At 34.9% G+C, this 24,127-nt stretch overlaps 2 protein-coding genes and 1 pseudogene across 2 annotated transcripts; all 3 read left to right on the forward strand.

Annotated features, from left to right (window-relative positions):
• The first annotated feature begins 845 nt into the window (after window positions 1–845).
• Window positions 846–1,343, forward strand: LOC148584319 (disease resistance protein RPV1 pseudogene; annotated as a pseudogene).
• Window positions 1,344–2,991: 1,648 nt separating this feature from the next.
• LOC132185551 (disease resistance protein Roq1) lies at window positions 2,992–7,563 on the forward strand. Its single transcript, XM_088518066.1, has 6 exons — window positions 2,992–4,022; window positions 4,975–5,247; window positions 5,334–6,024; window positions 6,088–6,731; window positions 6,822–7,286; window positions 7,484–7,563. Exons 1-5 carry the CDS (start codon window positions 3,078–3,080, stop codon window positions 7,245–7,247), a joined length of 2,979 nt encoding a protein of 992 aa, XP_088374192.1. The 5' UTR covers window positions 2,992–3,077; the 3' UTR covers window positions 7,248–7,286; window positions 7,484–7,563.
• A 7,621-nt stretch (window positions 7,564–15,184) lies between these two features.
• Window positions 15,185–23,167, forward strand: LOC132185550 (TMV resistance protein N-like). Its single transcript, XM_088518135.1, has 11 exons — window positions 15,185–15,705; window positions 16,128–17,229; window positions 18,243–18,515; window positions 18,602–19,256; window positions 19,332–19,891; window positions 20,309–20,793; window positions 21,131–21,635; window positions 21,745–22,251; window positions 22,374–22,403; window positions 22,481–22,578; window positions 22,703–23,167. Exons 1-8 carry the CDS (start codon window positions 15,185–15,187, stop codon window positions 22,222–22,224), a joined length of 4,581 nt encoding a protein of 1,526 aa, XP_088374261.1. The 3' UTR covers window positions 22,225–22,251; window positions 22,374–22,403; window positions 22,481–22,578; window positions 22,703–23,167.
• Window positions 23,168–24,127: the final 960 nt, after the last annotated feature.

The following is a 24,127-nucleotide window of genomic DNA, read 5'->3' on the forward strand; positions in this document are numbered from 1 at the left end:
ATAGTTCTTGAAGAACTAGTTTCACATATTACAATCTCTTTATCTTGTCTTGTTATTTTCTTTAATTTTACAACATGTATGTTAATTTAATTTGCAATAAAAGCTCTCTATAATTTAAAAATTAGCTTAAAACTCGATGTAATAAATATGGGCAGAACTGAAATATTTAGTTTAGGGGGGCAAAAACTAATTTTAAAGGTATTTAAAAAAATAAATTTCCTCCAAAAGTGGCCAGTCTCATAATTGTGCTCGAGGACAAAAGAAAAAGTCAAAAAGAGACAACTTTAACAAATAAAGTTTGAAATCCAGTACTGGTAGCGGTGATGTCTCCTCCTGCTTTTCTAAATGGCTATATAACTAAAATGTTGAATTGAACAAAAATTGATTAAAAATTATAAATAAGGAAATAAATAAAGAGTTGAAAATAAAAAATAATCCCTCAGATCTATTAGCAAAAAAAAAAATAAAAAGTTAGAAAATAAAAAACGGGCTGTGTCATATAAAACAGAAAGTATTTTTCAAAGCAGGAACCATGAAGTTAATTAATGTCTAACATAGAAAAGATAATCCTTTATTTAGCACCGAAAAAAAAAAAACACACTCCAAGCTGGTCAAAGTCATATTTTTTAACGCGGCATCCCCTTTCCAAGAAGTTGCCAACAAGTTTCTCATTTTTTGTATTCTTTTCATTATGATGCAACGCGGTTACGCGGCATCCCCTTTCCTATATATTTATTTAATTAATGAAGGAGGTACAGCTAGGCTTCTGCAATTCTCTCTCAATTTTTTTTTTTTTTTTTTTTTTTTCTGGTAAGCTTTAGTCTTGCATGGAGGATTCTTCTTCCATGGCGGCCTTCCACGGAGCCTCTTTCTCTTCCTCTTCTTCTTTTACCCACGATGTATTCTTGAGTTTTAGAGGCGAAGATACTCGCAATGGATTTACTGCCCATCTTTACAACGCTTTGTGCCGAAATGGAATAAATACCTTCATGGACAACAGCCTTAGAGGCGGAGAAGAAATTTCTCCGGTACTCCTCAAAGCCATTGAAGACTCAAAGATTTCAATCATTGTACTTTCTAAAAACTATGCATCATCCCGATGGTGCTTGGATGAGCTAATGAAGATCCTTGACTGTAGAAAAACAAGGGAACATCGGGTTCTACCATTGTTTTACGATGTAACTCCTTCAGAAGTGCGACATCAAACCAATACGGTTGGAGAAGCATTCGCTGAACTTGAAAAATGGTACAAGGATGATGAAAATAAGGTGAAGGCGTGGAAGACGGCCCTAACAGAACTGGCTGATTTGTCTGGGAGGCCTTTGGAGAATAGGTATTTCTAATCACTCTTGCAACTTAATTTCCTTTTAGACTATTTTCTCTTCTAATTAAGATCATTAGCAATAGTTTCCCTAAATCTCATTTTCTTCCTTAAATGTAGGAAAAACTTCTAAAAAAACCCAGTACTTGAAACAAACTCTTTTGGTGTTCTTTATAGAACCTGAAAAATAAAACCAGACTCCAATAACACCTAGAAGGGGGCCTGAATAGCTTCTTTACTATAACTCTGATTGCTTCAATGGTTGAAAGTATGATGAAGGTTGTGGTTTGACAGAACAACTCCAAGAAAGATACAATGGAAACTCAATATCAAAGCTCTCTTGGCTCATAACAAAGATTAAGTATAAGCTTAGTGATTTGAGAGGCTAACCATAATCAAGGAGACGGTTTGGGATGTTTAGGCTCAACAATCATACGAAACCTCTCTAGAAACACTTAAGAACACTACAAAAAATCCCCTACTTTGTGACGTGTCAAAAGTGAGTCCCCAAAAAAAAAAAAAAAAAAAAAATAGTGACATTTTACTGTTCAAACGACATTATTTCGAATACTATTTTGAATAGTATCGTTTGAGCAGTGAAACGTCACTAATTAGTTATGTGTGAACAGTAAAACTTCACACATCACTAAGAAAGGAAAATTAGGATTTTCTAGGTCAAAGTCAGCTAAAATAAATTTGCTAGCAGTGGATCTCGGACGACCGAGCTCCTCTAGTTTTTGTATGGAAATTTGATGCAGCACCTTGGTTGACCAAGCTTTTCCTCAGTTTCTTCCAAGCTCCTTTATTCAGATTTTTAAGCTTCCCTTGTGAGGCCATTTTGACCCGATAAACATCAAAATTGGAAACTCATCGTGAAATAAAAAAATTGTAGCATTTTTAGGCAACTTTCCAATGCCACCAAGTGTGACTTCATATGATGTCGGATTCAAAAGATATAACCTTTTACTCAGACTGTTTCTTTCTTACGCAGCATACACACAAATTAATTTTCCATGTCTTTAGCCACAATTTGATCCCGAGTTAACCCTAAACCTTATAATTACACAAATTTTTTCACTGAATTAATCAATACTAAAAACCTAACATAACCAAAAATGCTACCCTAAATTTAGTATAATATTTTTGCTTCCCTAAACATTATTTTAATATAAAAAAGGTTTCTCTATCCATCTCTCTTTCATCTAGCATTTATTTGAAATAATATTTAAATGGATACTTCATGGGGCAATATTTAAATGGTATGAGTAAATGATAAGAGAAGTTACTATGTAATTTATTTGAATAGAAAAGTAAAAAAAGTAGTTTGGTTCCCTAATTATTATTATTATTATTATTTTTTTTTAAAAAAAAAAAATCTAAGAAAAGATGTTACCAATGATATAAAGGAGGACTTGTTTAGTAGGAGGATTGAGCTTTGGGAATGTATCCATTACATATATCATAATTCATAACCTACCATTGTCATTTGCTTAGGGAGAAAAAAAAAAAAAAAAAAATCATTGTAAATAGATCATATTCCAATTATTTCTATTGTGAAAGTAATCTATTAGATGTTTTGTTATCTTCTTATATTCGTAGGAATGAACCTGAATTTATTCACGAAATCATTGAATGGGTGGATTCGATATTAGTAAAGAAGACATACTTTCAAGTTGCCCATTATCCAATTGATATAGAGTCTCGTGTACAAGATGTGAAGTCTCTTTTAGATATAGAGAAGAAGGACAGTACACACATGCTAGGGATCTTCGGAATTGGTGGAATTGGTAAGACAACTCTCACCAAAGCTATCTACAACTCGATTGCTTCTCAGTTTGAAGCTAATTGTTTTCTTGGAGACATCAAAGAAACTTCCGAACAAAATGGTGGTCTGGTCCGTTTGCAAAATGAACTTCTTCTTAAGATCCTAGGAAGTTCAAGTATAATGGTTGACAATGTTGATCAAGGAATTAATTTGATAGAGAAAAGGCTTCGCCTAATAAGGGTTCTTTTAGTTCTTGATGATGTGGATCAGTCAGTTCAATTGGAAAAGTTAGCTGGAAAAACTGATTGGTTTGGTATAGGAAGTAGAATCATCATAACAACAAGAGATAAAGATTTACTAAGTAAGTATCATGCTTTAACCTACGAGGTGAAGGAATTGGATCACTACAAAGCTCTTCAGCTCTTTAGTTGGCATGCTTTCAATAGAAACAGACCTGATGATGATTATGTGGAAATTTCTAAAGATGCAGTACGTTATAGTGGAGGATTGCCACTAGCTTTAACGGTGATAGGCTCAACTCTAAAAGGTAGAGATATACTTTTTTGGAAAAGTAAATTGGATGAGTACAAAATAATTCCTCACGGTGATATTCAAAAAAAACTTAGAATAAGTTTTGATGGATTGGATGAAAATGCGAAGAATATTTTCCTTGACATTGCGTGTTTCTTCAAAGGAGAGAATGTAGAAGATGTCACAAAAGTGTTAGATAATATCCGTGGTTTTCACTCATATAGTGCCATTGAAGAGCTAAGGGATAAGTGCCTCATAACTCAATATTACGGATCATTGCGGATGCATGACTTGGTGCAAGAAATGGGTAGGGAAATTGTTCGACAAGAATCACCCAATGAACCTGGCAAGCGCAGTAGATTGTGGTTTCATGAAGATGTTCGTGATGTCCTAGAAGGAAATACGGTAAAAATTATGTTAAAAATCCCTTTTAATTTTACATTTGCTTATTTTTCGTGATTGAACTTTTTTTTTTTTTACATATAAAAAATGCTAAAATGTTGCATGTGGATGCATATATATGTTACAGAAAATAATTAAATAAGTAGAATGAATTTAATTTCGTATAATTGGCTGTGTTTTTGTAAAACCATTTGTAAAATTGTTTTCAAATAACCGGATAATTAATTTATGATGACATCTCTTAAGATTTTACAAAATAAAAATTTGTTTGATATTTTACAAAATAACAATATTGCTTCAAGTTATTACTTGGTTATGGGACTTTAAGGGTTGAATATTCACATAAAAATGGTGACGCCCATAATAGAAGGAGAACATGTGAGGTTAATCCCACCTTGAGAAAAATAAATTCCCAATTAGAAATTTTAAAGATTATAATGAACTTTTTTCAAATTTTAAATATAATTGCCGCAAGACGCAATTGGTAGCCCCGTGGTGGTAGCAGATGCTTTTGGCGGCTAGGCGATGGCCGCCAAGCTGCCAAATAAACACCACGGAGGTTACTTCTGCCAGCATAGGGCAGCCCCTTTTTTCTGGGTTTTTTTTTTTTTTTTTTTTTTTGTAATGTATTTTTCAATTTTTTGTTTCTAAAAAATGCTTCTCAAAATTTTACCAAAACATTTTTCATTTGCACACCCCACATGTAACACTTTGTTTTTTTATTTTTGTTTTTTGTTTTTGTTTTTTTTTTTGTTTTAAAAAACAAAAAGCAATATACAATGACAAACAATATAAGCTTGTTTCTTTTTACAAAGTAATATATATATATATATATATATATATATATATATATATATATATATATCAAGACAAGAATTATAGGTCTAGGAAGTGTTAAAATATGAACTTGATGTAGGATTTTCCTGATTGACTTGACTATACATTGTCTTGTTAGGGAACAAACACAGTTGAGGGCATGTTGATATGTTTGCCTAAACCAGACTTGATACACTTGACTCCTAAAGCCTTCAAGACGATGAAGAGGCTCAAAATGTTTATAAACAACAATGCATACTTTTCTGAAGAGCCTAGTTTTCTCTCTAATGAATTAAGATTGTTTGATTGGCCTAATTATCCTGGAGAATCGTTGCCACCCAATTTTTGTGGAAAGAACCTTGTCGTTTTAACAATGCCTCGAAGTCACCTCAAGGAATTGGAGGGAGTCCAGGTAGAATTATTGTTTTTAATATTTCTTCGTTTAGGTTATGTTGTAAACTTCTTTCAAACTAATTTATTTCCTCTTTTTCTTGACAGAATTTTCAAAACATGAAAATTATGAATTTCTCTTATTGTCAATTCCTAAGAAAAATTCCTGATGTTTCAAGGATTCCAAATTTAGAGGAATTGGCTCTTAATTCTTGCAAAAATTTAGTTGATGTTCATCCTTCAGTTGGATTCCTTGATAAACTCGTTAGTTTGAGACTTGAAGAATGCTCTAACCTTATGAGTTTTCCTAGACGGCTCAAGATGAGATCTCTCAAACTTCTTTCGCTTTTGGGTTGCTCACGGCTTAAGAACTTCCCTGAAATTGAGTGTCAAATGGAATGTTTAGAGAATATCAACTTTGGAGAAACTGGCATAGAGGAACTGCCTTCATCTATTGGATACCTCGCTGGGGTTAAAACCTTAAATCTAAGCGGTTGCACAAACCTTATGGATCTTCCATATAGCATTCTTAAGTTGCAACATTTGGAAAGACTATTCATTGGGAACATTGATAGGATTGTACTACCATGTCTAGGCCTTCCATATAGCCATTATCAATTGCGTCATTTAGAGCATCTTAATCTCTCTGGTTGTTCAAAAGTTATTGAGTTTCTAAAAGTGGTGGAGAAAACGGGACAATCCATGCCCATTGTTGTATCCATAGAGGAATATGAAATTTCACCAGTGGCAGAATTACGACAATTGTCGCCTCCGACAAATACAAGTGATTCTAATTATGGTTGTTTCTCGATAGTATTTCCGAAACTTCGAACGTTGGATCTTAAAAATTGTGACCTCTCAGAATCAAATTTCTTTAGGACCTTTGATTGTTGCTCCACATTGGAGGAATTAGATCTATCAAGGAGTGATATTGTTACGCTTCCTCCATGCATCGGTAAATTTGTTAGATTGAAGACCCTCTATTTGATCGGATGCAAGGCACTTAAAGAAATTCTAGGACTTCCACCTAATGTAAAACGAGTGGAAGCTAGTGGGTGCGTATCATTAGCAATATTTTTAGAAGAAGACAAAAGATCTCAATTGTTTAATACACCAGAAGCCTTATTCCAGGTTGGAACGGTATTTCCAGCGTTGATTCTTGGAAACCATGTTCTAGCAGAATCAGATTTCTTGATTCAACGTGATTACCTTTCTAGTTTGGAACATCTAGATCTATCAAGTAGCGCTATTGTTAGCCTTCCTGCGTGGTTCAATAAATTTGTTGGATTGGAGATACTTTGCTTGAACGGCTGCAACAAACTTGGAGAAATTCCAGAACTTCCACCAAATATAAAAAGGTTATATGCGGAGGGATGCACGTCATTGGAAAGATTTCAATTTAATAATGTAAAGGATTTACCAATGCTTGAATGGATTGACTTCTCCAATTGCCATGGACTGCGTGAAAATATGGGGGATGATCTGGAAATTTGTTTAATGAGCGTGGTATGTACCTCTCTTTAACATATATACTTGTTAGTATGTGCCTTCATTTGTAGGTCTTTTCACTGAAAATTTGTCATATCTGTGTAACAGGGACATTCTAACAACTATGAATTTGGTTGTTTATTTCCGGGAAATAAGATTCCTGATTACTTTAGCTATCATAAAGAAGTTTCATATGCTAATTCGTGTGAAATAGATATCAAAGAGCCTGTACATTTGGATTCGGAGAATACAAGATTTTCTTTCTCTGCGGTTATTGGAACAGAGGATATACAATATGCGTTTCCTTTTAAAATTCTCGTTGAAGTCATCAATGATATTGGTCAAAAAATCTATTCTCAGAAGTCTCGTGTTATGTTTGCTCCAGTCGGCTCAGATGTTGTATGGTTGCATTTCTATGTTTCACACCACTCTCAGCTAAAGACGAATAACCTTCAAGTGAAATTTACAATAAATGATGCGCGTCCATCAATGTATTTTAAGAGTTGCGGATTCCAAATAGTTGCAGGGCAATAAACTATTTGGGACAGAGTCCCTAGCTTGGGTTATGATAATGTAAGTGCTTCACTTATTTCGTCTCCTTTTTTGTAATTACGGTGTACGGGGATTTCTTTTTCTTTTTTTCAAAGCCGATTTTGTTACCCCTTTAAATTAAGGGTTTTGTTCGTGCTTTTATATATAGTTTTCTGGTTTATGATTTTCGTGGCATAAATTCATCAGCAATGAAAACTAATTAATTGTTGACCTGCTAGGCGTATTGAAGGATTTCCTTTTGATTTGGCTTTGTGTGTTTTGCAAGTTACATGCTGCAACTTCTACGTCAGATGCCATGTAAGTGATTTACTCTCCATAGCCTTTTGTTTAAGGTTAAATTATCCCAGAGATTATAATTGAATTCTTTGTTAATTATTTACCAATTCTACATCATATAAGCATAGTCTCTATCTGTCATGTAGTAAGCAGCCTTAATGAGACTCAAATTACAATTGTTAATGGGTGCATCTCTGTTTTTTTTTTTGTTTAAGTGCTTTGTTAAGGCACTTCTTAAAGACTGTTTTTCCAATTCCTTAATTGAGACATGTTTATGCACCCACTAACAATTGTTTGGACATGTTTGGTTAATTGGCCAAACACGCACCCATGAATTAACCCAAGAAATTATTTGTCATAAATATTTGACATGCACCCATTAAAAAAATTTAGCACAACTAGGAAAGCACAAATATTTAGCCAAGAAAGACTCTGTTTTTCCATTCCTTCTTCTTTGGTTAATTGTTGGTTTTCTATCATCTTCTCAAATGAGCATTTATACTCTGAAATTTATTTTTTTTCTGCTTTCAGACATGGGTAAGAAATGGTGTCTTCAACTTTTGATCACTAGCTTGCTAAGATTCCGACCGAACCTTACCAATAGTCCATGTTCCATTGTAGGAGTTCCAGCATGGACCCAACAATTTCAATTTCAAGAGATTGAGCAATATGTGAAGAGTAAATAGAAAGTAATCGTCTTTCAATTTCTAAATGTGTAAGTAAACCTTGGTTTTTAAGTTCTTTCATTCATCCCCTTATGTTTTTTCTTAATTTTAAGTTGAACCCATTGCCATGGAAAAGCTCAACCAACTATCTTATGTGAATGGTCATTTTTACTCGGTTTAGGACCACTACAAAAGGACCCCAATTCAAGGGAAGAATTTGATTTCAAGCAGCTTGTGGAGGCATTATCATCTAAATGCTCCATTGAAGAATTTGAGCTATTGTGAGAAAAATTTGGTTTTGTTAGAGCAACATGCTCTTATTTTTTTATACAAATAAAGGTGATGGAATTTTTTTCAAAAAAAGAATTCAATAAATTACATGGTATCGGTGCACGACACACTTATATACACCAAATATACATTAAAGAGAAACAAGAATAAAGGAATATTTCTTTTGTTTGCATTGAGTGTGAACTTTCCTTTAACAGCATTGAATACCACATTACTAGCTTTCCTTTTGTCTTCCACATACTTTGAACTTAGACATGATTTGCTCATACAATGTGCTTATGGAAATATAATACAATTTTTTTTTTTTTTTTTTATAAAAATAAATCTCTAAAAACAATTTAAACACCAACACCAAACACAAAGTTATTCCCCCTAAACTTCACGCCACAAAAGAAAAAAAACACACACACACACAAAACTCATGACTTTTAGTTCCTCAACAAAAGATTTTCCTCTGCTTTCTCAACAACCAAACAGAAAAAATAACAGTTCTACGACTTCTTTCGGTGGGCCCTAGTCGCTAAACCCACCGCTGCATCCATCTCCACTTCCTCTCGAAGGTCGCATTGTTCACCGATTGAACTGAGTTTTGAAGAAAGCATTAAAAGCCCTCCCCACATAGTATTACAGTTATGGCGGGAGAAGAAGCGTGTTGTCCAGGACGGAAAGAAAGCAAGCGGGTTGATGACGTGTTTTCGTACCAGCTGTTAATTTAAATGGACGGCTTGCTTTAACAAAATTAAAGAAATTGATATAAATCTTAGGGTTAAATACTCCAAAACCCCCTGTGGTTTCACAACTTTATTTTTTCCTCCCTGGGGTTTCACTTTTATCACAGGAGGTCCCTGTGGTTTTGATAAGTGACCAAATTAGTCCATCCGTTAGTTGACCGTTAGTTGACCGTTAAACTGACATGTGGACCAATCAGACGTCGACACGTGGCACATATATTAATTTTTTAAAAATTTTTTTTTTTAATTAAAAAAAATGTTTTTTTTTTTAAATTAAAAAAAAAAAAAAAAAAAATGAAAATTCTGAAGAAACTGGGGGTGGCCGAGCCACCCCCTTGGCAATTCGAGCCACCCCCTTTGGCCATGGGGGTGGCCAGGCCACCCCCATCTGGCCGGATGGGGGTGGCCGAACCACCCCCTGGGCACCAGGGGGTGGCTCGGCCGCCCAAGGGGGTGGGCGAAACCACCCCCGGTACCCACTGGGGGTGGCTCGGCCACCCCCATGGAGCCTTGGGGGTGGCCGAAACCACCCCCAATGGTGGTTGGGGGTGGTTTCGGCCACCCCCAAGGCTCCATGGGGGTGGTCGAGCCACCCCCAGTGGGTACCGGGGGTGGTTTCGCCCACCCCCTTGGGGCCCAAGGGGGTGGCCGAGCCACCCCCTGGTGCCCAGGGGGTGGCTCGGCCACCCCCATCCGGCCAGATGGGGGTGGCCTGGCCACCCCCATGGCCAAAGGGGGTGGCCGAGCCACCCCCAAATTGCCAAGGGGGTGGCTCGGCCACCCCCAGTTTCTTCAGAATTTTTTTTTTTTTTTTTTTTTTTAATATATTTTTTTTAATTTTAAAAAAAAAATTAATATATGTGCCACGTGTCGACGTCTGATTGGTCCACGTGTCAGTTTAACGATCAACTAACGGATGGACTAATTTGGTCACTTATCAAAACCACAGGGACCTCCTGTGATAAAAGTGAAACCCCAGGGAGGAAAAAATAAAGTTGTGAAACCCCATGGACTAATTTAGTATTTAACCCTAAATCTTAATCCCATCAACCATCCGGAATTTGTGGGAAAATTCTTGGTTGTCCCACAAAAATGAAACATGGGTATACAAAGTCATAGTTGTCCCATGAAAATGAAACATGGTATAATGAATAAAATAACAACATTTCATCAAACAGGATGTTGGGTACACTGAATACAGTACCTCAAAAGTCGGACAGCTAATTTGCATGATAAAATATACAAAAAGTTGAGCAGTCCTTAATAAATCAGGATGAAATTGTAAAATGCTGAAAATATTCTCGTCAATTCATTTTTTTTTTTTTTTTTTTTTTTTAACATATAAGATTGCAAGTTTTCATTTTGTTTGTCACGTACGTCGAAGACCGAAGAGTCGACAAATTATAAAATTTTATTAACGTCTCCTCAAATTCAATTTTACGTATTACAATATATATTATAAATTTTAAAATTATAAGAATTTGCGTATCATGAGGGTTATGGGCTATTATACATTAAAGAAAAAAAAACACAAAAAAAAAAGGAATTAACCGACTTTGACTACATTGAATATCATATTACTTGCTTTCATTTTTTGTCTTCCACATTCTTTGAACCTAAACATGATTTGGTCATACGCGGAAAGCTTATGATATGGCGAGTCATATATATATATATATATATATATATAAAAGTCGAATCACTCTTAGAAATGTCTTAATATTGCGACATGAGGCATGAACCCTTTTTATTTTAATGTTAAACCAGTTTTTTAAGACATAATTTGTGAACCGAGTTTTTAAGAGTGAACCAGTTCTTACTTAAAAAACCCGTCATTAAATTAGCGTAATTAATGACATTTAATTATATTTTAAGAGTTTTCAACATATAAATTATTTAATAAATTAAGTATTATCAATGTCCAAATCAAATAAGGAAACAAATAATGAGAAATAGTCTAAGCCTTCTTTTGAAGTGCCTTCAAATCGCGACATGGGGCGTGAACAAATTTTTTTCAAGACAACTAGTTTTTTAACTCATTATTTTAAAAAGTGAACAGTTAAAAATTGAATGGTTCATATTTTTGTTTTCTCTCTATCTCTCTTTTTTTCCTTTCTCTCAACGTCTCTCTCTCTCTCTCTCTCTCTTTTATCCAAGTCATTCACTCTCATTCCACATCTTTCTCTCTCTTGAACCGGTTCATATCTCTGTCTCTCTCCTTTTTTTCCTGTCTCTCCACGTCTCTCTCTCTTTTTTCTCTCCAAGTCTTTCACTTTCACTCAACATCTCTCTCTCTCTCTCTTAATTTCCAAAAAAAAAAAAAACATCTCTCTCCCTCCACTCTCTAACATTAATATCTCTCTTCTTTTTTCTCTCAATCTCCATCTTTATCTTTCTTCACTCTCCAACATTAACAAAAACATAATCTATTGGCCTAAAAATTCAACTTGGAGGTAATTATTCTTCTTAACCCTTTTTTTTTTTTCCAAACCAACAGTGTTTTAACATATTCTAATGTTTTAATTTTTTTTTTTTTTGTGTGTGTGTGTGTGTAATTTACTCGGATTTTCCAACATAATATGTTATCAATAATATGCTTATTGTTTATCATCAATAGAATGATGATACATGTCATTCTTATTTAAAAGTAAATAAATGTATCAAATATATAAATTATTTTTAATATTAAAAAAAAATGAGGGCGGGGGAGGAGGTGGCCAACGAGCCACTCCCAGAAATGGTCGGGGATGACGTGCGGCCACCCCTAGCCACCATGGGGTGGCCCGCATGCCACCCCTTAGGTGGGGGTGGCCTTCGGGCCATCATTGATTTGGTTGGGGGTGGCCGCGCCGCCACCCTAGAGGTGGCTGGGGGTGGTGCACGGCTACCCCCAGCCAAATTTGGGAGTGGCACGATAGCCACCCCACCTGCGGGGTGGCACGCAATGCACCCCAGGGTTGGCGGCGAGCCACCGGGTGGCCAAGGGGCCACCTCCTCCCCCAAAGGGGGTGGCTACCAAACCGGCAACCAACCCATAATTTTTTTTTTTTTTTTTTTGAAAAAAAAAAAAAGGTTAATTTGTAAATTTTAGGGATAATTATCATTTCCCCCCGATGAACTATGACCACTCGATTACCATATACCCCCATCAACTACAAACTTTACATTACGACCCCATCAAATTAAACTACCATTTCGTTATCAAAACCCACATTTCGTCAGTCAAGGTTGTTTAGTCGGACAGGATCAACCGGCCATCACGTACGTGCGACTAATTCATAGGGATTCGGTGGTGAGTGGGTGGGTGTTGCGTTAGAATTAATGAAAAATTTCATAAGATTTATTTGAATTAAAGATATTGTATGGGGAGAGGGAAAACATTGAGGGGGAAAGTACTAGGCGAGAGTTGAGGAATCATAGGCGAGAAATTATGCTCGAGCACTAACAAAAATAATTTCGGTGCGCCTAGCTGGCAGGCGCCCCTAATTAAGGGCACTTGCCATCCAGGCGCCCCTTAATTCGGGACGCCTGCTATCCAGGAGCCCTTAATTAGGGGCGCTTGCCAGCCAGACGCACTTAATTAAGGGCACCTAGCTGGCAAGCACCACTAATTAAGAGCAGGCGCCCCTAACTAAGGGTGCCTGGATAGCAGGCGTCTCGAATTAAGGGTGCTTGCCAACTAGGCGCACTTAATTAACTAAATTGGGGCATGCCCTATTGGAATGTCTCGAATTAAGAGGACGTTTTTCTATGCAGGCGTTGCTAATTTTATTTTGTGTCGTTTACACAATAAAACGTCCCTATAAGGGGATGTTCTATTAAAGCGCCTCTATTCCAAGCGTTAGTAAACCTTGTTTTTTTTTGTAGTGAACACTAAACGTTAAATCCTAACAATAAAATGAAAAGGATATCCTCTGATGAGAAAAGTCTAAGACTTTAATTTGTTTAGCAAAGCATTTTCCTTAGATACCGTAGTTGATGTAGATTAATGTGAAAAAAATAAATAAATAAATAAATAAAAGGTAAAGAATTTTCGGTATGGAAAAGTGAAAACGTTTTGTTTTGTATTGATTTTTTTATTTAAATAGTAATAAAAAGTGAAAAAAAAAAAAAAAAAAAATTAGAATGTTTTTATATTAATTTTTTTACGAAATTGTGATGAACAATAACAAAGGAAAAACAAAGTCTTTGTCAAACAAAACCTGAATTGAAGCCTTCATTTCAGAATAATTATTGAAACTCGTCTGTATTTTGTTGTAGTATTCAAGTCATTCATGTCGGTCATTAATTAGACATGATGAGACGATGGTAGAGGGGACAAAATAATAATAATAATAAAAATTTGAAAAGGCAAAATTAATTTTTAAAGGTATTTGTTAAAAAAATAAAATAAAATAAAATAATGTGAGTACCACCTTATGGCTTGGGGGAAGCCCCCAACAGATTTCAATCAATTTTTATTGACCACCTACATTTTTTATTGGTATTTTTTTTTATTGAAATTGTGTCGATGGAGACGACCTGGGGAATGTATATATGTGTCCTTGCCATTGATCTTGGTGAGCGTCTCGGGGACGGCGGAGATGCAAGTTCTGCCTTCGCTTTGCATCTGTGCGGTGGTCTTGGAGACCTGAGGACTTTCCAAGTCCACGCTCGCCGTCGATCGATTCTATTTTCTTCGGAGGCATTTTGGTTTTAGATTATGGATTGGCATGGGTGTGAAGATGGAGGTCTGTAATGAAGCTTGATTTCTTAATTGGGAGTTGAGGGGAACATCATACATGTTTGTTGGCATATATTCAAACATTTCAAGGTCCCACGAATTTATTACGGATAAAAGGAGGCAAAAATTTAGGAATAATTGGTTTCAATTTTAAGAAAATTGGTTATATTTCAACAAATATATAATGGTTGGTACGTATGGATAAAATCTTATCTCAAAACTTGTCTTCCTTCCGGTCTATTAATTTATAGAGGACTGCTGTATGAAAATGCACTAGACTTTTAGTGTATAGCATGTTAACTTTCCAAAATATTCCCATTCCCTAAGTATTATAACTCCTATGTACAAAATCAAGCACATAAATACTCCCTAAGAGAGAATGCATTTTTAATATAATTTCAACATTCACCGTAGGCCGCATAATTCATAAACTAGAAAATCACAACAAATTAAATATTCCATGGGTGCGATGCCAAAAAGTTAAAAGATGAATTGTCCATGTTAGGTTTGTAGATTATAAATGTGTTTATTGGTATTAAATCTCACATGGGTTCTTTACTATATGTAATATTAGATTTTATACAAGCTTTAATTACAATTTGACTATCTTTAAGGGGTAACTCAATCGGTTGGAGACTATGCCTTATGAATCTAAGGTCACTAGTTCGAATCTCTCTTCCCTTATTGTGTGAATATGTAAAAAATAATAATAATAATAAAATACAATTTAATCAATTTTTTATTTTTTATTGTTTAAATGATACTCTTAATGATGTAACAATGAGGTATGCCCTGACGTCTCACATTGAGTACTAGAAACGGCACATGTGCATCATCTCATTTAAATGCACTAAAAAAATATAATAATCTGATGGTATGACTAGCTTCTACCAACAAACGGAAATTTGATTGCAATCCGTTGATAAAATTGCACGAGAGAGGAGCACGTACCTGCCTTGACAATGATTGTCCCCTCATGTCTAAATGACTTGAATACTACAATAAAATACAGATGAGTTCCAATAATTATTCTGAAATTAAGGCTTTAGACTTTTTTCATTGTCAATAATAATAAAAATTTATTATTTGAGTTAATTAACAATGATTGTCTTCTTTTTATGATGCAACGTGGCATGTGATCATTGTCTATATATCTTCCACCGAAGGAGTTGATCAGGTAGTTCTGCAATTCTGTCTCTCTATTTTTTGGAGTGATTAAGCACTAGTTCTTCCATGGCCTTCCATGGAGCCTCTTCCTCTTCCTCTTCCTCCTCCTCCTCTTCTTCTTCCTCTTTCATCTTTCGGTGGACTTACGACGTATTCTTGAGTTTTAGAGGTGAAGATACTCGCAAAACTTTTACTGCCCATCTATATGCAGCTTTGCGTCGAAATGGAATCAACGCCTTCACGGACGACAAGCTTAGAAGCGGAGAGGAAATTTCACCGGCACTCGTCAAAGCTATTGAAGAGTCTGAGATTTCAATCATTGTACTATCTAAAAACTATGCATCATCCCGATGGTGTTTGGATGAGCTAATGAAAATTCTCGAGTGTAGAAAAACAAGGGGGCAACATGTTTTACCATTGTTTTACGACGTAGATCCCTCCGATATACGACATCAAATCAATAGTGTTGGAAAAGCATTGACTGAACTTGAAAAAAGGTTCAAGGAGGATGAAACGAAGGTGAAGGAGTGGAAGACTGCCCTAAAAGAAGTGGCCAATTTGTCCGGCATTCAATTGGCGGGGAACATGTATTTCTAGCCACTCTTGCATTTTCCATCTATATTGTTCCTTTTTTCTTTTATTTTTTCTTTTCTTCTAATTATAGTACATCGGTATACAAGTGCTTTCATATGCATGTGACCTATTTTACATTTAAAAATGCTTACATGCAATTAATCTTTTTTATAAGTTTTGTTCAAGAATTCATTAAACTCAACCAATCCTTTTCTTTTAGGCGCGTGGTATAAATAATTTGCTTCAATAAATTATTCATGACCTAAAATCAATTGAAAACGAACTTTAATTATTTTGTTGTGGCATGTATAGTTTTGTAGCTCTAACTTTTCTTTCTAGTCCTACTTTTTTGATCAATTTTTTTTTTATATGCAGGTAACTCATTAGATGTTTTTTATTTTATTTTATTTTATTTTTTTTATTCTTGTATTGGTAGGGATGAACCTGAATTTATTCACGACATCATTGGAATGGTGAATTCAAAATTAGTAAACAAGACATACTTCCAAGTTGCCCAATATCCAGTTGGAATAAAGTCTTGTGTACAAGATGTGAAGTCGCTTTTACATTTAGGGAGAAACGACAATACATACATGATAGGGATTTTTGGAACTGGTGGAATTGGTAAGACATCTATCGCCAAAGCTATCTACAACTCGATTGCTTTTGATTTTGAAAGTAGTTGTTTTCTTGAAGACATCAGAGAAACTTCCAGCCAAACGGGCGGTCTGATCCGTTTGCAAAAGGAACTTCTTTCTAAGATCCTAGGAGGTTCAAGTCTAACGGTTGACAATGTTGATCAAGGAATTAATTTGATAAAGAAGCGGTTTCGCCTAATAAGGGTACTTTTAGTTCTTGATGATGTGGATCAGTCAATCCAAATAGAAAAGTTAGCTAAAAAAATTGATTGGTTTGGCGTAGGAAGTAGAATCCTCATAACAACAAGAAATAAAGGTTTACTAATTAAGCATCAAGTTTTAACCTACGAGGTGAAGGAATTGGATCACTACAAAGCTCTTCGGCTCTTTAGTTGGCATGCCTTCAATAGAGACATGCCTAATGATGATTATGTGAAAATCACCGAAGATGTAGTACATTATGCTGGGGGATTGCCACTAGCTTTATCAGTGCTAGGCTCAGCTCTAAAAGGTAGAGATATACTTTATTGGAAAAATAAATTGGATGTGTACAAAATAATTCCTCACAATGATATTCAAAAAAAACTTAGAATAAGTTTTGATGGATTGGATGAAAATGCGAAGAATATTTTTCTTGACATCGCATGCTTCTTTAAAGGAGAGAATGTAGAATATGTGACAAAAATACTAGATAGATGTGGTTTTCACTCATATAGTGGCATCGAAGAACTAAAAGATAAGTGTCTCATAACTGAGTCTTGGGACGGATCATTGGTGATGCATGACTTGCTACAAGAAATGGGTAGAGAAATTGTTCGACAAGAATCACCCAAAGAACCTGGTAACCGCAGTAGATTGTGGTTTCATGAAGATGTTCGTCATGTTCTAGAAGAAAATACGGTAAGAATTATGTTAAAATTCCTTTCAATTTTACATTTGTTTCTTTTCAAGAGTTAATTAAGCTACTAGAAAAAATTTGAAACTTGTTTTTTTTTTTTTTTTTTTTTGCATAAAAAAAAAGTTTGAAAAGTTACATGCAAATATATGCATGTGGATACATATATGTTACAAAAGAGAATTGAATAAGTAGAATTAATTTTATTTCAAAACCAAATTAAAATTATACCATAATTGCAATATATAGATCAGTATACTGTTTAATTGGATGTGTTTTTGTAAAACCATTTGTAAAATTGTTTTCAAATAACAGGATAGTTAAATTATCATGACCTTTCTTGAGATTTTGCAAAATAAAAATTTTGTTTGAAACTTACAAAATAACAATCTGGCTTCAAATTATGGGACTTCAAGGTTATAATGATTATAATGAACTTTTTTAAAAGTTTAAAGCATAATTTTTGGAAAGTAAATTTTTTTAATAAGACAATATTTTTTCAAAACAAACTACAAAATATTTAACAAAAAAAAAAAGAAAAAGAAAAAGAAAAAAGAAATACAAACTCTTTAATATTCACCCCCTTTCGCAAAGGGGAGAGAGGGGAGACCCACCTTTACCCTTCGGTAGAGGATGGGGGCTGCTTGTGGAGGCCAACATCCAACATATATTTTTTTAGTTCTTAGTTTTTTATTTTAATTCTTTCTTGTTTTGAAAACTCTTTTCATTTTTTGTTTTTATAATATTTTTCATTATTAACGAACGAATTTCTATATGTGGATACATAAAACATTTCTCCATTTTTACTTTGTTAAAAACTCTTTTAAAAAATCTCAAATAAAAAAACTACGTTCGAAAAATTTACCACACATGCCCGTTACTGTTTGTTTGGTAAAATTTTTAATATTTAATTTTTAATTTTTATCAAGACAAGAATAATAGTTCTAGATGTGTTAAAACATGGAGAACTCTATGTTTGGATTTCACTAATACACTTAACTTTACATTGTCTTGTCAGGGAACAAACAAAGTTGATGGCATATTGATAGATTTGCCTAAACCGGACTTGATACACTTGAGTCCCAAAGCCTTCAAGAAGATGAAAATGCTCAAAATATTTATAAACCGTAATGCACACTTTTTTGAAGAACCTAGTTTTCTCTCTAATGAGTTAAGATTGCTTGATTGGCGCAAATATCCTGGAAAATCTTTGCCATCTAATTTTTGTGGAAAGAACCTTGTTGTTTTAAGAATGCAGGATAGTCACCCCAAGGAATTTGAGGGAGTCCAGGTAGAATTATTGTTTTTAATATTTCTTCCTTTAGCTTCTGTTGTAAACTTCTTTCAAACTAATTTGTTTCCGCTTTTTATTGACAGAATTTCCAAAACATGACAACTATGAATTTCTCTTTTTGTGAATTCCTAAGAAAATTCCCTGATGTTTCAAGGATCCCAAATTTAGAGAAATTGGATCTTGATTATTGCAAAAATTTAGTTGAGGTTCATCCTTCTGTTGGATTCCTTGATAAACTCGTTAGTTTGAGACTTGAAGGATGCTCTAATCTTAAGAGTTTTCCGAGAAGCCTCAAGATGAGATCTCTCAAAATTCTTTGGCTTCGAGGTTGCTCAAGGCTTAAGAACTTCCCTAAAATTGAGTGTCCAATGGAATGTTTAGAAGAAATCAACTTTAGTGAAACTGGTATAGAGGAATTGCCTTCATCTATTGGGTACCTCGTTGGGGTTGAAACCTTATATCTAAGTGGTTGCACAAACCTTATGAATCTTCCGGATAGCATTCTTAAGTTACAACATTTTGAAAGACTATACATTGGGAAGCTGGATGGGATTATAAATCTTCTAGATAGCAAATATCTCAGCCTCTCCGGTTGTTCAAAAGTTGATGAGTTGTTAAAAACAGTGGAGGATACAAGACAATCCATGCCAACCGTTGTATCCATAGAGGAATCTACAACTTCATCAATGGCAGAACTACTCCAATTGTCACCTCCGACGAATACAAGCGGTTCTAATGATGGTAGTTCTTCCATAGTATTTCCAAAACTTCGAAAGTTGGATCTTCATAATTGTGTCCTCTCAAAATCAAATTCCTTTAAGAACTTTGATTGGTTCTCTGAATTGACGCTTTTAGATCTATCAATGAGTGATATTGTTACCCTTCCTCCATGCATCAGAAGATTTGTTAGATTGATGTTCCTTTATTTGAGGGGATGCAAGCAACTTCGAGAAATTTTAGGGCTTCCACCAAATGTAATTTTTATGACCGTTGAGGGGTGTGTGTCATTGACAATGTTTCTAGAAGAAGGTAGAAGATATCAATTGTTTAAAGCACCAGAGGCCCTATTCCAAGTCGGAACGGTATTTCCAGCATTGATTCTTGGAAACCATATTCTAACAGAATCAGATTTCTTGATTCAACCTGATTGCCCTTCTAGTTTAGAATATCTACATCTATCAGGTAGCGCTATTGTTATCCTTCCTGTGTGGCTCAACAAATTTGTTGGATTGAAGAGACTTTATTTGGCCGGCTGCAAGCAACTTGGAGAAATTCCAAAACTTCCAACAACGCTCAATTGGATTGACCTCTCCAATTGCCATAGATTGCATGAAAATATGGGGGATGATCTGGAAATTCGTTTAATGAGTGAGGTACCTCTCTTTTACATACATACTTGTTGGTGTGCGTCTGGATTTGTAGGGCTTATCTGTTAGAAAAATAAGAAAAACAGAAAATCAAAATTGCTTCTAAGGTATGTGTTAGTCATAAACGGCTAATTTAACAGAAACTTAATTATGACCGTTAGATTAAACAATTATCAATGATTATTTAATAATAATCTTTAGATCTCAATTATTTAATCTCAATCATTAGATCAAAGTTGATTTGGGTCTTATGAATGCTAGTTACACTTTTTTTTTTTCTTTTTTTTTTTTTTTAACAGGGAACTCTCATCAATGTTCTTTAAAATCTTTAATTTTAAAATATTCTGAAAACACATAATAATATCTATATATATTAGTTTTGAAAATCTTTCTACATTACCACTGAAAATCTGTCTTACACAGGGACTTCGTATGAAAAGTGAATTCAGCTGTATATTTCCTGGAAATAAGATTCCAGATTGCTTCAGCCATCGTAAAGAGGTTTTCAATGCTACTTCGTGTGAAATAGATATCAATGAGCCTGTACATTCGAATTCAAAGAATAAAATATTTGTTTTCTCTGCTGTTATTGGAACAGAGGAATCACAAGATATGGACTGTTTTCAAATTCTGGTTGAAGTCATCAATGGTATTGGTCAACACATGTATTCTCATAGGTCTGATTTGATATGTAATTCAACCGGCTCAGATCGTGTATGGTTGAATTTCCATGGTTCATGCCACTCACAACTAAAGACGGATAATTTTCGAGTTAAATGGGGATTCGATTATTCAAGATATAATCCTTCAAAGCCAGTGTTCTTTAAGAGTTGCGGATTCCATGTAGAACATAAATATGAAGAGAAAACGATAGATTTAATTGATGATATTCAACTTTCTGAAACGCTGTGATTGTGATGATTCCCAAGAGGATCTCTTTGCCAGTCCCTATTGGCCCCCTGCACCAATGAGTTGAGGTTGGTAGCCTCTGCCTCTGTATTATGTTCATTCTTCTTCTTTGCTTGCTGCTTGTTTACTAGTTAGTGAAATCTCCAACTTCATCAATGCTAGCTAGAATTACTCCAATTATTGTTGCTTCCAATGAATACAAGCGATTCTAAAGATGATTGTACCTCAATAGTATTTCCGAAATCTCAAATGTTGGGTCTTCAAAATTGTACCCTCTCACAACCAAATTTCTTTAGGACCTCTGATTGGTTCTCCACAATGACAGAATTAAAGTAGCGATATTGTTACCATTCCTCCATGCATCAGAAGATTTGTTAGATTGAATTACCTTTGTTTGAGGGAATGCAAGCAACTTCGAGAAATTCTAGCACTTCCACCAAATGTAATACGAGTGAAAGCTAGCAAATGCATGTCATTGGCAATATTTTTAGAAGACTCTCAATTGTTTAATACGTGCTACCCACCAGAGGCCCTATTCCAAGATGGAACGGTATTTCCAGCGTTGAATCTTGGAAACGATGCCATAACAGAATCTAATTTCTTGATTCAACGTGATTGCCCTTCAAGTTTGAAACTTATAAATCTATCAAGTAGCGCTATTGTTAGCCTTCCTGTGTGGCTCAACAAATTTGCTGGATTGAAGAGACTTTATTTGGCTGGTTGCAAGAAACTTGGAGAAATTCCAGAACTTCCGCCAACGCTTGAATGGATTGACCTCTCCAATTGCCATAGACTGCGTGAAAATATGGGGGATGATCTTGAAATTCGTTTAATGAGTAAGGTACCTCTCTTTCACACACACACACACACACATATATATATGTACTTGTTAGTATGTGCCTTTTATTTGTAGGTCTTATTACTAAAAATTTGTCATATCCCTGTAACAGGGACGTCATCTTAAGGACCATAAATTTGGTTGTATATTTGTGGGAAATAAGATTCCAGATTGGTTCAGCCATTGTAAAGAGGTTTCAAATGTTAATTCATGTGAAATAGATATCAATGAGCCTCTACATTTGGATTTAAAGAATACAAGATTTGCTTTCTCTGCTGTTGTTGGAGCAGAGGATGTACAAGATAAGGTTTACTTTCGAATTCAAGTTGAAGTCACCAATGATACTGGTGAACGTGTGTATTCTCATAAGTCTCATTTAATCATGAATTCAACCAGCTCAGATCGTGTATGGTTGCATTTCCAAGGTTCACACCATTCTCAGCAGACTCAGCTAAAGACGGATAATTTTCGAGTTAAATTTACATTCAACGGTCCATTACGTCGATGTTCAAAGAGAATGCTGTTTAAAAGTGTTGGATTCCATCTAGAACATAAATTAATTGATGATATTCAACTTTCTGAGACACCGTGATAGTGATGATGATGATGATGAGTTCAAGTTGGTACTCCTTTAAAGCTTAAGCTTCTCATAGAGTATTTATTTGTTGAAATTTTGCATCAATCAAATACACGTCTTTATTGAAGTTATGAGTTGAGTTTCGTTGTGTTTGTTTAATGCAGGCTACATCGAGAAGCTTTTCGTTCTGTGAGGTTAAAGAGCTCCAGACTTGTTTCTTGTTAATTTTAAGTTGAATAATTTGTTTATGTAATCTTTCTCTCTTTTTCAGTGCTTCTTTTATTGCATCCAATTGATTCATCAAATTCACAGCACTTGCTAGTTTCTTCTTAGACATCAATGGGAAGCAAGTCCACGTATCCAAGTCAGGTATATATGGCATCCAAAATAAACGATTGTTAAGAAATTCTGTTTCTACTATTTCAGGGTTTTGGCTCTTGCTGATAAACATGAACATCGGTTAAACCTCAATATTTTCCTCTTTTTCTTGCAGGGTTGGCCTAAAAGCTTTGGGTTTGCAATTTACCAAATGGACATCTTTGCTGGGTATTGCAAGTTCTCTTTGAGGCCACAATACATACATGAGCTCACAATAATATATGCTTATTGGGTCGCTAGCACCCGTTCTAATGACAACTTTCCCTCATATGTGTTTCTCCTATTGGATCTTCTTCTTTTGGGTGTAGTTTTTTGTTGGCCTATTTATTTAAAGGCCTGGGTTTCTTTTTTGTGCTGCATTTGCTTTGGTTTCTGTTAGTTCTTAAGGTTGGCTAATTAATTTGGTGTTCAAAAAGGCAATTCAATGTGTCGGTTGCAAGCTCGTTCATTGGTGGATCGAATGGCACTCCTCAACGATAAGAAGCCTATTGAAGGTTTCAGTAAAGAAAAATCACTTCAAGAAGATTGTCGAGCTAAGAGACATGCGGAAAGTTTGTTGATCTTACAGAGTCTAGGTTTTGCAAAGGGTTGTAAGTTTTTTAAGTTTCTTTGTGTTTGTAATCTAGATTTTTTTATAGTGATTTCCTAAGTTTGGGTTTGGATTTTATATATAGTTTTCTGCTTTATGATTTTGGTGGCATAAATTCATCAGCAATGAAAACTAATAAATTCTTGACCTGCTTGGCATATTGAAGGAGTTCATTTTGCTTTGGCTTTTGTGTGTTTTGCGGGACTTGGACAATCTGGCAGGCAATTTAGTTTCAGCAATGGCACTTATACTTCCTCCTCTCATTATTGCATCCCTTTCCTGTATCAATGGCAAGAGGCACACGACATATTAACCTAACTTGTCATTTCTGGATACACAGTCAAGAAAACAGAAAGAAAAAAATAATAAAAATAAAAATAAAAAACCCTACTTCCTAAGGGTAAAGGGTTTGTCTCGGGTTTGAATCACGGAAGAAATTGGATTAAAATGTTTTGTATATATATATATATATAAACATAGTGCATGTTAGGGCTTTGAATATTGATAGGGGAGTGGAGCTGAAATGACAAAAATCGGGTCAGTGCTGATAGAGTAAGTCGCTGCGAACATTGAATTCAAAAGTATGGTTAAATGTTACGGATGCTAAGTATTAAGGGTTGAACCAAATCGGTATCCAACAGTTCTAATAATTTGAGATGAATGATTAGGTCATAGCTAGGGTAGTGAAATGTTACAGATTCTAAGGATTAATGGTTTAGCCAAATCAGTATCCAACAATTCTAAAAATTTTAGATCAATGATTAGGCTTTACAATAACAAGTTTATCATAAAAGTCAATATGAGAGATAATACCTCCTCAAGTACTAGAGAGTTTGACTTTCTTCCCATCAAAAGTTGAAGCAGACTCTTTTAACTTGCAATTTGATAAGATGGGGTTGCAAATCTTAGGCTCTAATTTCTCATTAAGTAATTTGTTTTATAACTTGGCCA

Source organism: Corylus avellana, chromosome 7 (assembly GCF_965113065.1).
Source record: "Corylus avellana chromosome 7, dhCorAvel1.hap1.2, whole genome shotgun sequence".
Lineage (NCBI taxonomy): Eukaryota > Viridiplantae > Streptophyta > Magnoliopsida > Fagales > Betulaceae > Corylus > Corylus avellana.

What these genes read in the sequence shown, in the direction of transcription:
- LOC132185551 (XM_088518066.1), top strand. Translation starts at nt 3,078, where the DNA reads ATGCTAGGGATCTTCGGAATTGGTGGAATTGGTAAGACAACTCTCACC. An exon ending in AGGAATTGGAGGGAGTCCAG is followed by an intron (nt 5,248 to 5,333) that starts GTAGAATTATTG and finishes TTTTCTTGACAG; the next exon opens with AATTTTCAAAACATGAAAAT. An exon ending in AAATTTGTTTAATGAGCGTG is followed by an intron (nt 6,732 to 6,821) that starts GTATGTACCTCT and finishes TCTGTGTAACAG; the next exon opens with GGACATTCTAACAACTATGA.
- LOC132185550 (XM_088518135.1), top strand. Translation starts at nt 15,185, where the DNA reads ATGGCCTTCCATGGAGCCTCTTCCTCTTCCTCTTCCTCCTCCTCCTCT. An exon ending in ATGTTCTAGAAGAAAATACG is followed by an intron (nt 17,230 to 18,242) that starts GTAAGAATTATG and finishes TTGTCTTGTCAG; the next exon opens with GGAACAAACAAAGTTGATGG. An exon ending in AAATTCGTTTAATGAGTAAG is followed by an intron (nt 21,636 to 21,744) that starts GTACCTCTCTTT and finishes TCCCTGTAACAG; the next exon opens with GGACGTCATCTTAAGGACCA.